Raw genomic sequence first — 24610 nt, 5'->3', positions numbered from 1 at the left:
GAGACTAAGAGTCCTAATAATGTTTCCTGGTGTGGGATCTGCTCAAATCTATTTCTGCTCATTGTTTTGGAGTTTGTGGGAATTTCAATAAGGGGATCATTGAACCGTAGTCTTTCCAATAGAACTTTTTTTACCTGTCCCATCAGTATAAACAAAGCAAAAAATTTTTTCATCTCACTACTAGTTAAATCAGTCCACTTCAAGCTCTTAGGGGATATTTTGTGTGATGATGAAGTCTGCTCGGCAACAAGTTCAAAGAAATCAAATAAAAAAATAAGCCCTACTACTTCGTCCATGTTTTGAGGTTCATCAAGTCTAAGGCTGCTCGTCCACTGGAAGCGGCTACGCGTGATTACAAGTTGAGGCGACTACATGCATACTAGTGTGACTGATCTCAAAGAGAAGGTTGTGACGGAACCGCGTCCACTGCAAGTGATCTCGAGCGGCTGACTTACGCTATTATAGATGATAACAGGCGACAAGCGATGGATCCCACTCGAATGGGAGTTGCCGCGTGTAGTCTCCTGTACTCCACGGTTCGTGGAAGCATCCTGTTGTCTGTCATCGTCATATGCAACATTATTTTTATCTTTACTACATTTGTCATGGATGTAGATAATGAAAAGTTGATAAGTGCGGTTTGTGAAAGAATGGCAATATGAAAGATATGAAAGATAAACGCTATCGTTCTCGAGATATACAACGCAAACTATGGTCGAAGGTTGCAGAGGAAGTGGGTGTTGATAATGGTTAGTACTCTAAATTATATATGTTTTTATTTATTTATTTATTTTACTTGCAGCTTTACGTCCCACCGACACAGATAGGTCTTATGGAGACAACGGGATAGAAAAGGCCTGGGAGTTGGAAGCATTTGCCTGGTGTGAAAATGGGAAACCAAGGAAAACCGTCTTCAGCATTGCCGACAGTGGTAGTCGAACCCACTATCTCGATCCTGGCTCATTCCTGTGGTATTTCAAGCAGTGGCACTTCGTGACATTTTACTCTGGCAGGGCTGTGCTGCCATCTCTTTCTCCTCCCCAATTGTTCCAGTTTTCACTGACCAACACCACGATACTTTTAGATGAATAATAATAACAATAATCCAATGACACCGGCTGAATAGAAATCAGCTTTCACTATATTAATTAATTAGCTACACTGCAATGGCATTTATGAACACACATTAACAGGCTAACAGCTAATGCAATTCCGACTATTATAGCACTGCACTGTTTCACTGATCACTATCACAGTTGATAATAACATTCTTGAAAACAAATAAATGCACTCCCGAATTTCTATCTCCTTGCTCAAATTTCAAAGCATTACCACGTTTTTAACTATTTGACCACACTACAAATAGTGCTGTCACGTTACTGTTATGTTTCGAATCTTTATTTTAGCTTCTTTATAGAATTGAATTGATTAAATAGTCCGTATAATGGAATTCATTGTTTTGTAAAATGTTTCGGAATGAATCTCTAACAACAATTAATATAAGATGTGGGGGAAAAGGTCTAGGTACATTTTAATGTGTAATAATTTACAGAGTGAAATAATATTAAATGTTTTTGAAAAGGCGGCGGACCGGCGCCAAAAATCTCTTCAGGCACAAACCGCCACTGATTTCAAGGTGCTCAGATACGTCAGCCTCATGTTGGTAGATTTACTGGTATGTAAAAGAACTCGTGCAGGACAAATTCCCGTACCTCGGTGTCTCGAAAACCTTAAAAATGTAGTTAGCGGTGCATGAAACAAATAACTTTATCATTATTTATATTATTTTTATAATTTCAATACGGGAACATATGCAGTTCCTGTTGTAATATAAAATGAAAATGAAATGAGAAAAGCAAATTTAAGTGGAAACAGTACCTAAACATTTTCAATTATTCGGTTCGTGTCCACAGGAGTATGCTACAAATTTGTCTCTGATTACATAAGCAGTAGTAACACTTCTATTTTCACCTAGTGAAGCAAATCTGGTGGGTGCAGCACTGGTTTCTGATTGTGACTGTTGATGTAATACTGCCACAGCTTGTTGTTCAGCTTCTTTATCGATGACAGTATTATGCAGCAAGCATATACACTTAACAATCGCATCGACGAAATCGGACTCAACCTCAGTACATTTCTGCAGTATTCACCACTTGGTGCTGGTAATGCCATCTCACAGAATATTTAATACGTTTAATTAGTCGACAATGTCTACTACGGAAACACACACAGATCTCGACGGAGTACAGATGCCAACTGACAGCTGCGCAAAGTCACTTGCAGTGGACGACCCCAATCACGTGTGGTTGCTTGAAACAAAGTCGCGTGTTCGGTCTGGGAAGCGCCATCTTACCCACCACATGGCTTCCTGAACGATGTAAACATGAGGTCGGAAAACTTAGCAGATAAATCATAAAATAGAAGAACGTAAAGCAAAGCTAATATGGAATAAACAAAAGCTTCAATACCGAGATTCTAGTAACCTTGACCGTCAGCTAGTTTTAGAAGTTTTGACAGATGTCACCAAATGTGTGAGTCCCGTGAAGACGAGTAAACTCATCTCCTGTCTGCAATGTGTTAAAGGAAGTAGAGATTATCAGTGGAATACTGTGTAGGAGGGATACTGACTGGAAGGTGATTGGTGATTGAAATGATACTGTGGAGCGGGTGTGTGGGAAACTGGGAGTGAGATTTCTAGATCCTCAGATGGCCTTCACTTAAAACAGTGGTACATATAAGTTAGGAAATTTGTTTAGAAGGCTTATATGGAGGTACATTCAGGGAAAGGGGGTGGTCTATGGAGCGATCATAAGGGTACAGGGATCTGGAAGTCAAGTAGGAATGACATAAAAATGTCAGTGTTGAACTGTAGAAGTATTGTAAAGAAAGGTATGGAATTTAGTAATTTAACACCTTGAGTGCCACGTGAGACCAACGTTGACTCACAGAGCTTAATGCCATTCGGGCCACGTGAGTCCGCTGTGGACCCCGTGGTGCCATACTGTCATCACACTTGACATGTAAACATATGTTAAATGAAAGTAGGTGGCCAGTACGTCATGAATCTATTCTTGGCCTGTTCATTTGTGAGTCTGATGTGACACCACGTAGCCTGTACGTCACTGTAATATATCAACCAAAATAAATAAATTATGACGACATTATTTTTTTGTTTTCAGATCGTGTCATGTGTACAAATAACAAAAGCTTGTACTGTACAGTGTACTCATTGTTCATTGTCTCATATCAGGGTTTATAGACGAATTGAAAACATAGGACATGAAAATTACATGAACGTTCTAGAAAAAATATTTGTAACTTTGTCTCATTCGCATTCACACCACAGATTGGTACACTTTTTGCATATGAATTTAAAGTATAACAAATGAGACTTTCTGAAGAAATATAATTCAAACTGTGTTTCACAATCACACTACAAATTAGTGCACCTTGAAGAAACAGTCCAAACAGAAGGAATTTTCACAGGCTGGTCATTTGAACTTAGACTGTACAGTCTTTCTCATGGCATGTTGCCTTCTTGATTCCCGATGGATCTCTTCATAACAGTTACTACATCTCCATCTTCCTTGCCGGCTTACATCCTCCAGTCGGTGGGGTAATACCTGCTTCTTTGGTACTTGTGGGGGAATGTGAAGATCTTTGATACCGGTACCTGTTAACTGTTCAAAAATGTCCTCTTTGAACTGGGTACCAGATATACTCTCATTCCCAAGTTGATTGGAAATATAGATGGCATTTACTGTACTTGTGCTGATCAATATCTATATAGCTATTTTTCTGTATCATTTTACTTCCCGTTTCAGGGAATTACTATAGCTCTTTTTATGATCTGATAAATCAATGTACGGTTTGCATGTGTTATACTCTATAACACTCCGTGGTTTTTGCACTTCACCATCCCTCCTCTGAATAGTGACCATCTCACCAGTGTGTTTAGTTGTCAAAATTAACACATCTCTTTTATCATGCCATTTCTGAACAACCACACCAGTGTTACTTTCACGGGCTATTGTCTCTCCTCTTGCTAACTTCCTTTTAACAACTTCGGTTGGATTATACTCCCGATTAGATTTAAATGTTCCAAAGATATGAGTATTATTCTTTAGTAGTTCAAGAGCTAATGAGACAGATGTATACCAGCATGTCAGGAAGGTGACAACTGTGCTAGAGTACGTGGTGACACATTGGTCTCACACGGCCTATACAGCCGGAAGGTAGTGTCAGTGGCCGCGTGAGACCAATGTGTCACCACAATTTCAACACAATGTTACGACTACAATTTTGGCCCAAGATGACTAAAAGGTACATTTCTTTAACAAGATGCAATATTTTATACTCTATAGTAAAAAAAAAGAATGGCCTGGATGGATTTATTTTTTACTGCATATGTGGCACTTAAGGTGTTAATAGATATATACATACCAGATATTGTAATAGTTGAATCATGGCTGAGAACTTATATATAATGGATGCAGAAATTTTCTCACAACTGGAGTGTGTTGTAAAAATTGAAATTACAAACAGTAAGTTAAACCACCTCTCCAATACTTATCACTCCTTATATTTAGGATAAAATCATTACAATTGGTGTTATAAGTTGGGACATGTTTCGCTTAACTGTCATAAGCATCTTCAGCCATATTAAACTTAACCAAAAGTTGGTCAGGGCCCTGAACCTAGTGACCTCAAAGTATAATAGTTCTCTAAGATATGTTCACATTAGTAAAGAACAATAGCCATAAGAATAGCGTGTAAGCTTCTAACAGTTTCAAATAGTTAAGATAATATTGTAAAAACACTGCGTCCGTATTGATGGTGGTTAAATATATATATAATATTATATGAGCTGATAATAAAGTAAATAAAACCATATTAGATTTCACATTGCTATCAGTCAATCACTAAATATGTTTTATAATACTTCCAAGAATTGTTTTTAGTTTTCATTGAATGAAGTATAAAGTAAATTAGAAGAGCCACTAAGTCTCATTCTATTGCATAGAAATGAGTCAGGTACGAAAAATCACGTACTGGTTGGTTGATTAATGGAGTAGTTCACATCATAGAAATGAGTCACGCCTGAAACTGCATAAGTATGTAAAGGCAATGTCTAGATTTCCTTTAATAATGGGTAAAGCCAAAAACAGGTGTCCTACAGTTTCTACTGGGAGTTCAGTAATGTCTTAGATGGAGAATGAATCGCAATGAGCGTGTGTTGAAGTCTGAAAATATAAAGAGAAAAGATGTACGTCAGTTTCTAGAAAATTTAGAGTACCCAATGAAGTGAGAGTCTAAGACCGATTACCCCTTATGTTGGTAGAGAGGCAACTAGTCACCTTAGCTGCTCGAGGAGTCTGGTAATCGTTTGCCTGCCGCTAAGTGTGTTGTAGGGGTGTGCCTGCATGGGCGGACAGCGAGCCGGGAGGGGAGGGGTAGGCGCAACCTTGAGAGCGCTAGAAGTTGGTGGCAAAGTTATGGCATAAGGAGGAGATAATGGGGAAGCTGCTGTTATGACCGGGGGGGTATTTAAAAGTTTATGATTGAAAATTCTCATGAAATTATTTATATCAAAATTAGTAAGTAACTTGGGGACTTGTTCAATTATCGGGCTATTGTTCTCAGAAACATCATTCAAATTATTATTATTAAAGTGTTGATCCAATAAAATGTAAGTGTTTTCAAATTCGGTCATTAAGCTGCTTCTATTTATATGTTTAGTAATGGTTGCTCATAGCAGAGTATTTTTTATGCCTTAAGGTATTATAATGTTCCAAGTATCTCGTTCTATAACTACGGCCAGTTTGCCCGACATATGAAAATTCACACTGGGTGCACTTAAGTCTGTATATACCAGAATTCGAAATCTTGTCTTGAGAAGCATTTACAGAGTTGGAATTTAAAAATATGTTCTCATTAGTGTTGCGAGTTTGATAGGCAATTCTGATATTGTGCTTCATTAACGGGTTAGTAATGCTGTATATAGCTGGGTTGGTGAAGGTGGCAATTTTTATTCTTTTGGACTTATCAGAACTTAAATTTGTGGCACTTTTCAATTTTATTTTACCAATAATCTTATTGATCACGTCACGTTTTAAAGCCGTTGAGTTTTGCTAGTTCTTTTATGTATTCAAATTCTTTTTTCCTATTAGAAATAGATAGTGGAACATTTAATGCACGATAAACTACATTGTAGAAATTTGCCTGTTTTTGAAACTGAGGATGTAAGGACTCGTTCCTTATTGTCATAGGTACAGCGGAAGGCTTTCGGAAAAAATTCAAATTTATGAATATTTATGAATTTATTTATTTTAAAGCATTTTACTAAATGACAAAGTAAATGTAAATTTAGACTCACAGAAACATTTTATTTCTTTTTTAGATGTAAATAAGGACGTAAGTTCCAAGAGCAGAGCAGATTTTAAATTTTATCACGTAGTGACTAATTTAATAGGTTCTATTCATTTTATGATTTGAAATTATTCTATTTTAAAGTTTCTAACAAATGACATATAGTAAGCAAGTAAAAGTTGAAACACAAATATTTTAACAATTTCAAGATTTATATATAATTGTTCTGTTAACTATATTTTTACAAATGTATCAAGTCCAAAGATTGTTTTGGTGATGTTTTGGCACCACTGAAGAAGAGAGTAGTTAGCTCTTGAAACATGTACACTAATTAAGGATAGTAAAATATGTAAAGTATTGACAAGATGGGAAAGTGTTATATATAAAAATTGAATACGAGTCAATACAGACAGGATTAACCAACATGGTTAAAATAATCAAATCCGAGCATGCCAGCCAGGCTAGAAAATTAACAAATAAATTTAAAAACACAAAAGTAAAAATAGCCAATATATCTAAGGACTTGAAATTTCTTAAGAATTGTCTAGCAAATAAATTATTTCCAAAACATTTGAAGTCAGTAGAGAAGAGGGGCATTTTGCGAAGACATGAGAGGGTGACTCGGTTGAAAGTGAATCAGATATGGTTGAAAAGTGAAATTAGGTTCTTATATATTAAGAAAAGCCATCTCAACCAGGACTTACCTGACCTTCATCTGCAGAGTACGAAAGATTTTCTGGGTTTAGTATGGGATGAGATAGTGTAGAGGATTCATTATATTTTATTCTCAAAAAGAAGCAGGGAACATTAGATAGGAAACTCTAATTACTGCAGGGGCAGAAAGAGGAGAAAGGAAACGATAAAGAAGACAATAAGAGATCAAATAATTATTAAATTAAATTCTATCCTCCAGTTAAGAATTTAACAGATACAGAATTTAGCGCAGAAGAAATGGCAATATTAGAAACAGGGCCTAAGCATAATTGGGTGAAAATTTGTAATGATCATAATGAGGGAAGTAGTGGAGATAATAGCAGAGGTAGAACAGGTCATATCCAAAGTGGAGTTTGAGGAACAAGAAGCAACAAGGCATGAAGTAGGAAAAATATTGTCTAAGATAATAGAGTACAAAGATAAAGAAGTTATCATCTATATATATAAGAGTTTTGTCTGTACATTGCTCAGAATTTGAAAATAATGGTATTTCTGTATCAGTCAGGTCCATAGTAACCAGGAAATGCACTTTTTACTTTTCCGTAATTTCTGTCTGTATGTATATACACGCATCACGAGAAAACGGCTGAAGGGAATTTAATGAAAATCGGTATGTGAAGTCGGGGGATGAGCCGCTACAATCTAGGCTATAAATCATTTTACTCGCGCTGAGTGAAATGGTAGTTTAGGGGAAGGCCTAAATTTTAATTCTCAAACATGCATATTATTAGTGGTCCTATCGATAAATACTACATAACAAAAGTTACAGAGAATACAATTTCCGACCATTTATATTTTATTCAGTTTTACCGTACCGACTATGATAAGAGTGGTATTTTAGAGTTAGAAGAAAACTAAATGTGAAGGCCTACAATATTGAAAGTGCATAACATTGATCAACAATAACATTCCATTGACCATTGTTTGTTGTGAAGTTCTTTGTCTCTTATGCTGCCGCTCGATTCCAATAGATGGGATTACTGCTGCGTACTGAGTATAACAGCCTGACTGAATATTGGCAGGAAATAGCTGGGGAGTTAGAAAACTTTCTTCTTTAGCATGCCATTGCTCTGGTTCATACATTTTCTGATACTGTACTGCTGGTACGTGACAGACGGGTTCATCATAGTATTCCAGCTATTCGATCCCTATTCTGACGCGCGGTTTTGAATGAGCAGTGTGCACACATAAGGAAGAGGCTCACTTAGTAATAGTAGTAGTAGTAGTATGACCTGGTCTAGAATTACAGTTTAGGCCTATTCCAAATTATAGCACCACAATTCACTAAATAACTCAAAATTCAACCGTGAAAAGAGCCGTTTCTTAAGAAAACCTTCCTCTTCACTTTTATTCAATTCTACATTCATTTTATTCCCAATTAGCAGTGAAGACGGGGTTTCTCCTCTGGCTTGGAGGAAAAATTTGCCTCCAAGTCAGATTGATTCTTTAGCCGCCTTTGTAGTGAACTGAGATTTTCCGACTCATCGGGTAATACTAGAAAACAGATTAGTAAAAGGGCATAGTTTTTGCCCTGGGAGTATCCACTGTTCGACACCCCCACTCGGCCGAAGTAAGATGAAGTGTGTTCACACGGATCACGGCTGTCTGTGGCTTGGTCATTCCAGCTGTGGAACTTTGGACTGTTAGATCAGCAGCGTAGTACTGTTGGTTAAGAGTGAGAAAATGTGTTGTTTTTCATTTGATCGAGTATGTCATATTAATGCATTGTTTTTAATTGTGCCATTCTTACTGACATTGTAATGACCTATGTTCATTTAATTTGGGAACTACTAAGGCAGTCTTTCTGAGGATGTAAAAAGGCAGGTGGAGAGTGTCTGCCATTATAGTGAAAACTTCCCAACCTGATTGTGACTGATGTAGAGAAGGGGGCCTACCATTACAATGAAAATTCACTAACCCAGTCTTCATATGAGAAAAGACGTTTGGTGATTTAACTGTCGCGATTCTAGGGTAACGTTAAGAACTATGTAATTTAATACAATCTTGCTCACAACGTGTACACTACCTAACCTAGAATTCTGTATTCGATGTGGAATTCCGTAGCAAAGCACGGGTACATCAGCTAGTAATGAATAAGAAAATTAAAGGATTGAAAGGGAAAATTGAAAGCAACAACATTACAGTAACCAAAGCAGATAAGGGTAATATGATCACTCTAATGAATAAACAAGAATATATTGATAAAACGGAGTTTCTAAGGTATGACAAGTCCACTTTAATTAAGAAAGATCCGACATAGTTCAAAAGAATTTAAAAAAAGATGTTGGAAGAAGTAGGATTTGTTTTAGACTCTAAGGATGCGAATAGTCTAATAAATATGAACCTGGGAATGCCCACTATGGGGGCATTGCCCAAAATCCATAAGCAAGAAATTCCCATAAGACCAATAGTAAACTATGGAAACAGTCCGACGTATGGCTTAGCCAAATTTATACAGGTATTCTTAAGAAAGCATTTTAAATGTACAACAGAGGCAATAGTTGGTAATACAAGCAATTTCTGTAACAGAACAAGGTATATTGAAATGAAAGAAAATTACGCAATTGACAGTCTCTATATTAAAGACATGTATTCCAACATACCCATCTCTAAAGCAATAAATGTTGTTAGAAGGAATTTAACAGAACATAGCGGTTTAAGTAAAATAGAGATGGAAGAATTTATCAAGTTGTTAGCATACACATTAGAGAACAATTTTTTTTTCATTTAGGAACAAAATATATACAAATTGGAGAAGGGATTGTCTACGGGTTCCCCAGCATTGGGTATTCTGGTGAATATTTACATGGACTATTTGGAATCAAATTGAGATAATTAAAGGATTAATCAAATGGTTGAGATATGTGGACGACGTTTTCATTATTATAGATGAAAAAGAAATAGGTCCGGTAGAATTATTAAGAAGGGTGAGCGAAACAGACAAAGATATTAAAATTTACAATGGAGTCAGAGGAAAGACGATCGCCGAACGTCAAAATAACGAAAAATGGTATGGAATTAGAGTACCAGGTTTTTAGAAAAGAAACGACCACTAGTACTATTATTAGGAAGAACTCCAACCATCCAGGGCAGCAGATAAGGCAACATTTTACAGTATGATCAGTGGGGTCCTTAAATTCCCCTTAAAAAGAAAAGCTTTCGAAAAAGAGATGAATACTATGTATGAGATTGCGAATAGAAATGGATATACGAAGAAATATGTACATAAAATAAAGACCAAGCTAACTTTGGAAAAAGAAAGAAAGGAAGAATGTAGGGGTAATAACATTCCACAACAGACACTCATACAAAATAAAAAGATTTTTAGCAAAAAGGGCATTGACATTGCATTTTAAGACAACAATAATAAGAGAATTTTACTCAATTCACATAGTTAACAGGTCCAGTAGGTTCAATAAATCAGGAGTATATTGCATCAAGTGCCAAAGTTGTGGAAAGAAATATATTGGACAGTCAGGGAGGAGTTTGGAGATGAGATACAAGGAGCACGTGAATGCAGTAAGACACACAAAAAGTTCTAAGCAATGTGTGAACACGTAGAAGAGTACGATCATATTTTTACGGATTTTACGGAAATATATAAAGATATGGAAATACTGCACACAACAACGAAAGGAAAATTAATGGACGCTCTAGAGAAAATAAATGTATATGTTGACCAGAGGAGCAATAATGAAAGTAATTGAAATGAACCACTGAATGAAGAAAATGCGATGTACAGATTAGCATACAATCATATAAGGAAGAAGGAGAGAGAGAGTGGAAGAAATAGTTCCGGTCGTTGACACGCTCCCCCACCCCTTCTATATTACGTAACCGGCAACATAGCGGCAAGTAGCAGTTCACCTTGTAAGGTCATTGACAGCAGGCAAAGGAGCAAGGACATATTTTTTGGTTCAGACTAGTTATTTTAAGGCGTGGATAAATTTGGTTAGCAGTTGAAACTGAAGTAAAAATAAAATTCTCTAATGATCTGCGTTGTCCTTTTTGTAAAAAATAAGTCTCTATAGTTGGTTTATTGATTGTTTATTTTAAAGGAATTTGACGGTTGAAATGGCTAGCATGGTTGGACGGGATTAAGAGGAGAAATTTCCGATTTATGTGAAAGGTCTAAGAAATATAGCAATAAGTTAATCGACAATTATTGGAATAAATAAGATAATTTAATTGCAGATTAGAAATTTAAATATGTTTAATTTTTTAGGACTAAAGGAAAGGAGAAATTTCAAAAAGAGAGCAGAAAATATTTAAAATTCAACATATAGTGACTAAATAGGTGTTATTTATTTTATGAATTGAAAATTATTCTATTTTAAAGTGTTTTACTAAATGACAAAGTAAATGTACAGTAAATTTAGACACAAAAAAGCACACTTTTTTTTTAGATGTAGCCCAAATAAGGGCATAAGTTCCAAAAGCAGGGCAGATTTTAAATTTTAGCACGTAGTGACTAATTTAATAGGTTTTATTCATTTTATGATTTGAAATTATTCTATTTTCAAGTTTGTAATAAATAACATAGTAAGTAAATTTGAAACACAAAGAAATATATTAACAGTTTCATGATTTATATATAGGCCTAATTATTCTGCTAATAACTGTATTTGTACAAATGTATCAAGTCCAAAGATTTAGTTTCGATGTTTTGGCACCGCTGAAGAAGAGAGTAGTTAGCTCTCGAAACATGTACGGTAATTAAGTGTAATATAATATCTAAAGTATTGACAAGACGGGAAAGTGTTATATAGAAATTGAATGTAGGTCAATGCGTTCAGGATTAACCAACATGGTTAAAATAATCAATTCTGATATCAGCTTTTTGTGTGTTCGTTGTAGGGAGTCATTCTGGCTGTACCAAATGGTAGCTTGCATTGTCCATTACAGTCGCTGCGTCTTTGATGTTCCTTTTGTCAAGAGCATCTAAAAACTTCAAAAGCCACTCTTTAGAAACCATAGCGTTCATGACGATGTGGTAGTCATTACTGGTAGATTTCACCTTTGGCCTGAAAACCAATTTACATTCCTGTAAAAAATCAGTGTGTCTGGAACCTACATGACAAACTGTAAGTCGTCCACCTTTCCTCACAGGGACTTGTAAACCTCCTCTACCCTCTTTATCTTGCCAAATTTTTGTTGGAGCGTAATTCTTATGAATGTAAGTCTCATTTAAATAAAATATATGGAGTGAAGGTTCTTTATTCCTCAGAAGATACATTTTTCCCAAAAATGTTACTCTGGCTGTTACTATATTGGCTCTCTCCATTAAAAATCTTCTCCCTTCGTTGCTTTTTTTATGTTTGAACCCCATAGACTTCAGTATCCTCCATAATGAAATAACTCCCCACTTAAAGTTTATATCTCTTTCTAAATCACCACGTAATGTGTTCAGTGTTGGGTATTCACCCTTTACATAATAACTGAGGAGAGTTGTTATTATTACATCTTATGGAATCCGTAGATTGCCTTTGTTATACAGTTCCTTTTGATTTGTGTGCGCGGTGATTGAAGTGAGGTGGAACCAGATGACTGGGCACAGTCTTTACCTTCCTTTACTATACGCTGAACGGTTCGCGCACTAACTTGACAAGCTTTCGACACTCTGCTGCACTTTATACACACTCACTGAAGGGCCATTGTTTTCTGCTTCCTTTTGAAAATGTTCATGAACATTTGCTGATCATTCTTCTATCTTGGCTCTCCTTCCCCTTCCTCTTTGCCATTGTAAGATATATAATGCAGTTATTACATACAACAACATAGAATAACGCAAATAGAAACAATAGAATAGAAACAAACTAACATCCTATCACATGCCACGAACACGCTAACAAGAATACAATAAAGGACACGGCAAGAACTACTCGTAAGACAATAGTAATTATAAAACAAACACGTCAAACAATTGAATACCCTTTCTATTTCTGAAACCTTCATGAGAGTTGCTTTAAAAAAGGCCAGTGAGTCTGGTTTGGTGAATGAAGAGCTTAGGGTTCTTCCTAGGCCTACTGAAAACTTAATAGTGTAGACAGATAACTGCAGTGGCCAAAACTGGATTATGAATATGATTTTCATGTACCAATGGCTCTAGGGAAAAAGTTTCTACTCTATAGGAAATCACCCATAAGTTCCTACTTGCTGGAGACACGTACATGGAAGTAGATGGTCAGGATAGTGTGATAAAGTGAAAAAGCAATTTAAAAACCACACTTTTTTTAACCACAAATGATTGGGGAAATTTTATTGCTTTTTGTTTGAAAAGGAAGCCTTTTGTTGTGAGAAGGATGTGTCTTGAAGACTTACTTGATTTTCTACACTTGAGAAGCAAAGAAGCTCCATTTGTTTCAAAAAAAGAAAAACACAGATAAAGAACCATTTTTGGTATCCAGTGTAGTGTGGTTGCAGCTTCGCAAAGGAGATGCCAAGTTGTACTATTGATGATAATACCTTCAAAACTGTTGAAATCGAAAGAACTCGGAGAACAAAGGGTTACATGTAATAAATATCATTTTTGGTCTGTATTTGCCAGCATCTATCCCAAACTTGAGAGTATCCAAAAACAAAATAATGTAATGACAAGTACAGAGACCTAATGAATATAATGCAGTGGGTTCCTGAAGAGTATAGACCATTCTTTGAAAATTTTCCATGTAAAGAGAAGGCAGGAAACTTTCCTGAGGATGACTCAACTGCTTTAGAGTAATGTTTTTGCTTCATGTTAAAAAACCCTTTGTTGTGAAAGGATGCACGGCACGTTGACTTTTTTTTTCCTACACTAGAGGTGGAAAGAGGCATGTTTGTTTCAATGAACAAAACACAAAGAACAGTTCTATTATTGAAGTCATAAGAATGACTCGGCCACACTAGAGTAGGGTTTTTTGCTTAATCTGTTGGTTCTGAGTCACGTATAACATTACAACCCTGAATATGAACAACATTTTTGCACATTTCCAATTTTTATAATAGTATTGAAGAGAGATTGTCATTGTGATCGCTCATGTGGTTTACCTTTTTAAAGTACTAAGTCAAAAAACACATTGATATAGAACCATAAAGAACTAGTTTGTCTTTCCATAATCTACTTTAATTAGATAAATTTATTTAATTACATTCAAATTAATCAATAGTTGGATAAAACAATTCTATTTTTAATGTTAACAATGAATTTTTGCAGGCTAATTCAAATATTAGTTTTGTAACTAGGCACTGAAATCCTGCTTTTCAGTTTTTCTGCTCACCTAGCATAATATGACTTACGTTCGTCTGGTTGTGAGGTATAGATCTCCTACAGGGACAGATTAAGAATACAGGATGTTTAATGTTTTTTGTGCTCCATTTAAAAAGTCTTTTTTAAAGCATCTAAAGCACAATAGGCCTATTGCTTTTGTTTTTTGTAATGTTCCGTTTTTGCTCTTGTTCTCTTATTAAAGTCCAAAGATATTTCTTCGTGGGGACTGAGAACATTTTTTACAACTCTGACAGTATTATTCATAAGTCTAAACAATAGGGTGTTGTATTTGGTTATTTGCGTATCAGTGTAACCTCCACTAAAACAGCTGATTGTGTTGCGTTGGTGATAGGCTTCACTAGTGCCGCTCTGCGGGAGTGTGGTTCAATTCTATGACTGATCTCACAAGGTATTCTATTTGTCATGGTACTGCACGAGGAAAGTGGGCTGTGTTGGCTGCATGGTATAAGTTTAGCTGTAAGTTCGTTTTAGGGAAGTGGTAGGCTCAAACCTTTCTGCGGAAGATGGTTTTCTAGGTTTTCCCATTTTTGCAACAGGCAAATGCTAGGCCTTATCTTAACGGTTGCTACCTTCTTAGTCATAGCCGTTTTCCATTGCACTATCGCGGAAATCTGTGTGTATTAGTGCAGCATAGAACTGTAGAAGACATAAATAGATCTACCAGTTATGGAATTAAAATGTAAATGCATAGTTCAATACAAATACGGTTTACTAATGATAACATTTCACAGTGATTGTTGTGAAACTGTTAGTCTAAAACCTGCCTGGCATTACATTTGATGTTCAAAGTGTCCCTCAGCTGTCAAACATGCCTGACATCTCGTAAATAGGTTTGCAGACACTCGGAGAATGTCAGTCCGTGTGATGTTAGAAATAACTTGTGTAATATTCTCTTGTAGTTCTTCTCTTGTGTGAGGGTTGTTCACATGCACTTTTCCCTTCAGCATCCACCACAGGTAATAATTACAGGGATTTAAATCAGGAGATCTTGGGGGATAATTAACCACATGATCTTCGAAAACCTCCTGCATTACCTCCATAGATTCAACATTAAAAACATATCTGGTCTATTAAAAGGAGATAACATACAATTGAGGGAAATTTGATTGATCCACCTTTTTTCAATACATAATATGTTGTTAATATGATCACAACATTTTTTGTTTATTCGGTACCGGTTTCGGTGTCTATGGACACCATCATCAGGTGAAACAGGTTGTATGAACAAAGATATACAAGTATGTAGTACATATAATATACAGTCAAACCTCCGTAGAGCGATTACTGATACGATAAACCTGGGTACAGCGATAATGTTAAATGGTCCCGGCAGATTTCCTATATTTAGTATGTAAATTACCCCTCATTACAACGATGAAGTAATTTTAGTAACACCCTGTTATAACTAAGACAAAGTTTCGAGGACCTTACTATTTTCTACTGCTAAGAATCTGACCATAACAGTACGTATTGTTTGTTAAACCTCTCGACCTTCAGCGCTGTACTCTTAGAAGCTTTCCTACATACTTTACTGCCAGTAAGCAGGTAGCGAATAGCTGCGGCAAGCTGTGCTCAGCGACAAGTAGCAAGAGTCAGAGCTACTGTATTTGAAAGAGTGTTAACTGTTGCAGTCTGTATATTATTGAGCTTGAGTTGCAGTCGGGAGTGTTGTGTTGAGCTCGTACGAAGTTTATTTACGTGATTGTGCCATCTGTAAATGTTTTTAAGGTGATAAATACGTTTTGGACTTGGCTAATGAGATTTAGACAATAGCTGGAACTTGGAAGCAGATAAGCTTAGAGACTAAACTGGAAATTTTCAAAGATATTGATAACGGGATGTAACGCGTAGATGTGGCGAGGAAGTATGGGCTTGCACAATCGACATTCGGTACGTTCCTTAAAAAACGGAAAGAAATTAAAGAAAGTTTTTTAGGTGGCAAGTTTAACCTTTCAAGAAAAAGAATGAAGACGGCTATTGCTGAAAATGTTTTACATTGCTACACTGCGGTGGTTTAATGAGACACGTGTGCAGAACATTCCAATTAATGGCCCCTTGATATGTCAAAAAGCCTTAGATTTCGCTAAGTCGCTTGGCGATTCTAACTTTTAGGCATGTAACAGATGGCTGCGGAAGTTTAAGGAGGGGCATGGGATCATTTTTAAAGTGATTTCAGGCGGAAAAATCCGCAGCTTTAGGTGATGCAGAACGTTGGTGGGAAACGCCATGTGAAAACTGCTGGAAAAGTACGGTCCTGAAAACATTTACAATGCGGTTGAGACAGGATTGTTTTACCATTGATGCCAGAGAAGACGATGGCCTTTAGAGGACAAACATGTAAAGGAGAGAAACAATCTCAATGTAAATGGAGTGAATGAAATGTGTTTCATTAATTGTATTTCAGTGATCTTTATCGTCAGAAGAGTACTGTACATACTGCACTTTTTGGTACAGTAGGTACAGTACTTTAGTAGTCACTATTTAACAAAATCTCATAACAATAACCCTGCTATAACAACATTAATTTTAAGGTCCCCTGGATATTGTTCTATCGAGGTTTGACGGTATTACTAAGGGTCTATAATATGTATTACATACTTGTATATCTTCGTTCATACGACCTGTTTCAGCTGATGATGGTGTCCATAGACACCAAAACCAGTAATGAATAAACAAAAAATGTTGTGATCATATTAACAACATATTATGTATTGAAAAAAGGTGGATCAATCAAATTTCCCTCAATTGAATGTTACCTCCATAGACCGATTAGCAGTATGTGCCGTCGCATTATCTGGCATAAAAGTAGCCATTACTCCTTTCTTCTTCCGTCAGCTCTTGAAGGAATGGACTGAGAATGAGGTCTATCACCCTTTCTTCTTTCACGGAAAAATGTAGCCCCTATAATTCTGCGAGCACTTATTGCACACCAAACTCCTATCTTTACATCATGAAGTGGGCGGACATTCAGCTGGTGGGGATTTTCTGCACACTAGTAATGGTTGTTTTGACTATTTACATAGCCACTTAAATGTAGCCATCACTATAAAATAAAAGTTCTGGGTCAACATACCCATCGAGAATTGACTGAAGCAACCAGTTACAATACCGAACCCTAGCGAAACTGTCAGATTTTCTTAAATATTGGGCAGGGGTGGGTTTGTTCGGTTTTGCTTTTAACAGTTTTGTTGCTTTATGGGCAGAAGGTAGGCACATTAGCTTGTACAGCGAGACGCGACAGGGATTTTGTTGGAGTTCTTTCCAAGATGCCAGGAAATTTGTGAATGAATCGAAAGTGGCATTCTGTATAAGAAGAATGCTTCGTATAACACAACTCAATGAATACACGCTGTTCTACTGTATATATAACTCGTTAAACATACGATTACTTTAGTATTCCTACAGAAACTATGCTATTTTAAAGCGAACACATCACACTACCGATACCACAGATGTTTTAACTAAACTATTGCTGTGAAGCAATGGTTATCGCTACCGTACTGCATTAGATCATCATAGCTGGTCATGAAGCAATATATCTCTCGGCAAATGAGTCACCCGGCCGCGCTATTTCCTTCTGTGCATGTTCCCCTGACACACGGAGCGAGCTAAAAAAAGAGACCCTGTTAGAAATTAATGCAAAATACAAAGAGAATGGAAACTTATTATCACTACCATTTAAATTGAGTCAGCAGAGCTACTCACCCAAAGGAAAGGAAGTAAATTAAGGTAATTATCAGATCAGCGCACAATAGATTGTTGTACAGAAACATCAGAAATGAAACTTGTTATGAATGGGTCGTGAAATTTCATAATTTTCCAACTCAAAATCAGTTCAATAAGAGGAGTGGTGGATAGCAAATACTGTAAATAGGCTATTTCTTGTGGTACTGGATGGTTTTAAAACTTATTTCAGGAAACATCTGAAGTAAAGTAGCAGCTCAAATTTATTTGTTGACTGAAGATCCACATCAACACAGACGACAGCAAAGAACAATCTAATGACAGGAGTGACAAAGTTAACTAGGCTACGTGGTACAAGTTCAACTGTAAGCTTGGTTTATTGGGGTGGTCTAGGGTATGCACTACTGATGTGTCTGGCATTCTGTCGTGCACACGAATAGGATCTGCCTTCCTTTCCAGAAGTGTGTAAGTCAAAGAATGTCATCAGTCATTGAAAGTGGAAGTCAATGTTATGAACAACAAACCAGGCAGAACACTTCAATTAATCATGATATTCACAAAAAAAGTTTCTTAGATTGCTTGAGATACAAAAGACGTTGCAACAAGAGACCCCTGAGGTGAAATAGATTGCTTAGAAATGAATCATGTAAACTGTGAACAAGTATTGAAATTGAAGAATAATTCAGAATTGTTACCATTGGAAATATTCAGAATAGTTTTATCAAAGATCATAAGACATGACTAAATCGGCTGTATAGCTGATTGCTTGCGTTTCCTGTCTGATCCATGTTTGTGAAATAAAAGGTACTGTCGTGTTTGTAATGTTTGGCACTCTTTCACCATTATATTTATTGATATTGCTATCAATATATCTTAGACATTTACAAATTCACATTGAATATATGTAATTCTTATGCATATAATTTGTTATAAACAGAAGAGGAATGTACATTTGCCTTTCAGTTAAGTACAGGTTTTGTATCCAGATTAGAAAGTGTCTCATTGAGAATTCTTTTTCAAGATCAGGGGTGTATTTGCCTTGCATGCAAGGCATTCATTGCATGCGTTACGATAGCGCGAAGAACTGTCTGAAGTACGATTTTAGGCTGTTTCAAGTCAAGTATTATTAATTTCATCTCTCAGAAGTTTAAAAGTTCCGCTCAACTTGCATTAGTTCCGTTGCTTGACTACGTGTGACGCTGCTGTAGTCTCGCCATCTACTCTACCGTAGAAAGAAAAGAGAGCAAATGTAGAAGTTACGGATGTAACGCATTCAATCTTAAAATTGCATTCGGTGGCAGACGTAGTCCTGAAACCCTCCGCATGACGTCACTGCACTTCAATCTTTGTCACCATTCACCTGCTACCCTCGGCCAACTGCTAACAGCTTTGAAGAAAGGCGGAATGTCCAAGGTAACGTCGAGTGCGAAGCACGGATTACCCCCTGGCGAGATGAGCTCTCTTCGGGAAGAATCCAATACACCTGCTCCATTTTCCAAGACTGGCCTTAACGACGATAGCCAGCCCAAAGCTGTGTGGAGGATGTTTGGATTTAGATGCTGTTGCTATTAATAAATTCAAAGGTAGAAGGTCCTTTTAGTCAGCTGAACTTGGTGAAAATAGAGATGCATAACAGATGCCATAAACGCTCTTGAAAGTGTTAGGAAGACCTGTTATACATAATTATGAATTCCATGAAAAGGCCTTGCGTAAACAGGAACCTCAGTTGCATATTCTTCTCATTTTAGGTATGTTGTAGTTATTCATCCACTTAATCCTTCAACATTATCCCATGTAGACCTAGTTCCAAAAATTTCATGTATTGACATTTTATCCCAATTAGTGACTTCATGATAGTTGGCAACACTAAATCTAGCAGCTGCCCAAGTTCAGGAAAATATCCAACATGCACTTAAACTCAGCAAATAGGAATATTCAATTTACAGTATTATTGGCTTTCTTGCATAAACAAATAAGAAAATAACACACATATTAATATTTCTACTTTTCGTTAATGTGGAGAAAAATATTACATTCGACTGAACACAATTTATAGGCTAATCTAACAGTAAAGTTTGGGCATATAAGCTGGAATAAAAACATTTATAACGCAGGATACAATTTCATCAAATAAAATGGGCAGTTTTCATATTCCTTAAATCACTCCAAATAAAAAAAATCTATTTGTTAATATATCCAATTACCAGGCTATATCACCGTTGCGTCTGAAAATATTGCTGAGAATGGTGTCGAAGGAGTACTGACACGCGGCAGGTATATCAGTAATAACGATAATTCCTTGATAGAATTTTGCACAATATTGAACTTTAGATAACTGAACTTTACAGGCCATACTTCTAACCTGAAATATTTCACACGATGTTTGGGGCACCACACAATGATTGTAAGAAATTTTCATTTTCTTCTGGCGAGTTTCCTAAAGATCAATTCAGTAAACTGATGGAATTCTATGGGAAATATTTTGATACAGTACGACTTAAATCCGAATTGAGGGCAGTGTTCACTTCTGAACACTTCAAAGATATGACTGCGGCTTAAATCTGGAAGTTCCTATTGACTACTGATATCTATAGTGGTCTTCCTGAGCTTTATAAATTGTGCACATTGGTTACAACTATTCCCGCTATATCATCTGTAGAACGCTCTTTCTCTGCCCTAAAGCGAATAAAATCCTTCATCCACAATTCTTAAAGTAAGAGTCATCCCTCTGCATTAGGAATGATGTCTATAGACAAGGATAATCTTGTTGAGTTGAAAACACGTGAGGAATTCTACAGTGACTTCAACAAGGAATTCTGAAAAAAGAATTGCAGGATCGACTTCACCTAAGTGTAATTAGGATGATTAGAATTGGAATTTACTAATTACATTGTGCTACTGCATGGTTACTAGTTGCATGCCTCCATGGGGAATCCAGGATACGCCACTGTTCAAGATATATATACTGCATAGCTGACAGACTTTTCTAATGTCACCAGTCCTTTTAGTACTGTATTCTTTCATTACAGCTCAAACTCTTCATTGTACCTTTCTCATAGAGAATTGTGTAGCATTATTATAAATAAGAAAATTTATTACTCTTGTATCGTAGTTTCTTGTCTTCTTTTGAGACCACGTTGGATCACTTTAATCAACCCTTTGGTTTGTCGATTTCTTGGTAGGAACTGTCAGAGCGTTGTGGTCCTCCCAGTACTTCTTCATACGTGTTGATATTCTTGCCCTTTCTTGTGTAGAGAATATTCTAGTTGGGATTTTCTTTGTGAGTGTAAAGTGGAAAGTCATATTTATAAGTGTTTGGGTTTACCTTTTTCTTATCCACGGTGTCATCCGGTGTAAGGCCAATTTCTTTCAAATCCTCCCTAATTTCTTTTATCCATCTGCATCCAGTTGTAGTATTTTTTGAAGCAAGATTGTACTGCACTAGCTGTTTCATCCTTTGTTAGTAAAGCAAAAATTTTTAAAAAATAGCACTGATTTTTCTTTTGTTTCAGGCAATTGCTGATGTGATTCGAACATGCCTCGGTCCCCAGGCCATGTTGAAAATGTTGATGGATCCCATGGGTGGAATAGTTATGACTAATGATGGTAATGCTATCTTGAGAGAAATTACAGTTCAGCATCCTGCTGGGAAGTCCATGATTGAGATAGCTCGCACCCAAGATGAGGAGGTAGGAGGTTCTTGATAAATTTACTTCAGTAGGCCTAATGATTTCTGCAGTTCATTTTCATTATTTCTAAAAGGGTGAACTTCATGGAGCTTAATGCCTGGATTTCCTATAAAACAAGCTGTCATAACTGACTACGGGGTATGCCAAGGAATGTGGCTAATGCATAATGGTTCGCCACATTATAGTTGCTTGCTGTCTGTGAACATCTGAACAAGACCTTCCTCAAATGTTAACCAATTAGTGTCTGAATATTTTTAGAACAGTTGTGTCTGCTGGTACTAAATATTTTTCAAGTCTTCTGTGAGATAATTTTCAACAATATATTTAGGTCACAAAACTGGTAAGACTACTAATTCACTGTTATAATTAGGATTTGTATGTACTAATACACTAGGATACGCTAAGATAAGTAACATTTTAGAGTTTTTTCTCATCAGATTACCTGGTTAAAAGATTTTTTTTTCTGTGTGGTGGGCTTCAAAACACTTCTAGATGTAATGGAACCTTGCACTTTTTATACTGGTACACTGTCTGTAATCTTTTCCCTTTTACTGCTCAATCTTTACATTTCATGGATGGTCTAGTTTTGAAGTTGCAGTATTTTTTCAATAAAATGTGCCCAGAATTTGGCCTGCAGATGCAGTGGACACTCAGCAAATGGTCTTCCAAGTGGAGATCGTACTGGGAGCTAAGTAGACTGCAACAGTTGTTCGGCCAAATTATTTTTGAACTGTGTGAAATGTATATTTGTCTTTGTGATTTCTCTCAGAATCACACTGCTGTTACTATACAACATCGAACAGGTAAGAGAAAACTTTTTTGTATCCCTTCCCGTATCTCCTCATAACTGGAAAGCGACACACTCTGATCGTGTTTGCTCATGCCACCCATGTGCTTGTACTTTGCAACAAGTTTTGGTTTTAGAACTGTCTTTGGACTTGCATTTTGCCTTTGTGTAACACTCAACTCATCTGATGTTGAGAGCATAGTCAGATCCTGCCTATTCTTCCATTTCAAACACAACACACCATTGCATGAGGAGAAAGACCGCTCCCCTTTCTTTAGTTTGACTTGCTTTGCCTGCTTAGGCATGCCTTTCCTATTTTGTCTTACAGATCCTACTGCATAGAACTCTCTTTTCAGTAGTTCTTGAAACAGGTGAGGGGAACTGTACCAGTTGTCCATGTAAATTTCCCTTCCTTCCCCATAGAAATATGAACATATTTCCAACACAGTTCTTTCACTGACAAGAAATTTAGATAAATCCCCAAGGAGGATGTTTTCTTCTTTCACAGTTTAGATATTGTAAGTCCAACAATTTCCAGAATTACAATCATATACCTTGTAACCGAACTCGATCGCTGCAGCCGCTTAAGTGCGGCCAGTATCCAGTATTTGGGAGGTAGTGGGTTCGAACCCCACTGTCGGCAGCCCTGAAGATGGTTTTCCGTGGTTTGCCATTTTCACACCAGGCAAATGCTGGGGCTGTACCTTAATTAAGGCCACAGCCGCTTCCTTCCCACTCCTAGCCCTTTCCTGTCCCATCGTCGCCATAAGACCTATCTGTGTCGGTGCGACGTAAAGCCAATAGCAATATACCTTGTAAATTTTGATCGCAAACTAGCCCTTTTGGAAGGATTGAACTAAATGTATGAAAGCCTCTCACAAAATGCCATCAAACTTTAATCAATGCAAATTTCCCTTACTGGGGAAAAAAAAAAAAAAGCTTTCTTGAATGATTGTAAAATGTCTACTAAAAGTCCAATTTTCTTTAGTTTGTCCTTACAGTACATTGAAGAAGAAAAATGTAAAATTTTGAAATGTTTTGAACCTGTCTCTAGATGTCATTTCACAAAAAATGGGGCAATATAACATTTTTCTACTGCTCCAATAATCATTGAGGTTAGGTTTTTTATTTTGAGACATTTTCAGACCTGCCAAATCCTCCTATTTAAGCGGGAGACTCCGTATTTTTAGTCTGTCCTCTTCTCTCCTGATCTGAGAGACTTGTCTTCAGATTTTGAGAACAGCTTTAGTATTCCTGTATTTTTTGAAAATCCCAGGAGTTTCCTGATTCTTTAAGTAGCTGGAGGGAATTGATGTTGAGTGGGCACTGGCAAGGCAGATGCAGTCGGCTGGTGGTGTTCTTAATTTTGACAGAATCTCAAATGTACTGCTTTTTATTTTATTATCTCCACGTAGCAATGCCGACTGTGAGACTATATTTTAGCATATTTACAAGGACAAAATCTCAATTCTGATCAAAGGTTCTAGAAAAAGTTATATTGTGAAAACCGTTCAACATGCTTTGAACATGAATCTAGTTTAGAAATTTATGAAGAGGCCTAATGCAGTTACAATGAAGTCGTGTGTTCTAAAGGTCAAATACATGCAGTATTTCAGTATTTATAGAATACATTAGCAAAAGTACCCGTGTTTCGCTATAGTATTCTACATGGATTACAGAATTGTATGTCAGTTACTGTACACGCATAGAATAAAATTTTTAAAAATTGTATTACTCTTAGTGTTATCAGGGAAACAGCCTGAGGAGGTCCCCTACACGTTGTGTCCAGTGTAATGTGTGAGTTGCATAGTTGTGATGATAATGACAGGCCCCCTTTTAAACTGCAATTCACAATCGAGTTTGGGAGATTGTACTATAACGCCAGGCTTACTTGCCTACTGCCATTCACATTGAATTGGGAATTTTTTTTTATTATAGTGGCAGACCCCCTTGTCTACTGCTGGTCACAATGGAGTTGGGAATTTTTGGTTACTGTATAATGGCAGGCACACTTGCCTAATGTCAGTCACAATCAAGATTGCGAGTTTTGAAAATAATGGCAGGCCTCCTTCTGTACTATCACTCGCGATTCAGTTGGGG

At 36.7% G+C, this 24610-nt stretch overlaps 1 protein-coding gene across 1 annotated transcript in view; it reads left to right on the top strand.

Annotated features, from left to right (window-relative positions):
• CCT3 (chaperonin containing TCP1 subunit 3) overlaps nt 1–24610 on the top strand; it is a 172592-nt gene that overhangs the window by 27984 nt on the left and 119998 nt on the right. The window contains exon 3 of the mRNA XM_067149609.2: nt 21547–21723. Within this exon, the coding sequence (XP_067005710.2) occupies nt 21547–21723 (177 nt within the window). The remainder of the gene's footprint in view (nt 1–21546; nt 21724–24610) is intronic.

Source organism: Anabrus simplex, chromosome 1, assembly GCF_040414725.1.
Source record: "Anabrus simplex isolate iqAnaSimp1 chromosome 1, ASM4041472v1, whole genome shotgun sequence".
Taxonomy (NCBI): domain Eukaryota; kingdom Metazoa; phylum Arthropoda; class Insecta; order Orthoptera; family Tettigoniidae; genus Anabrus; species Anabrus simplex.
Note: the sequence above shows the minus strand (reverse complement) of the source record. Positions and strands in the feature narration are given on the sequence as shown.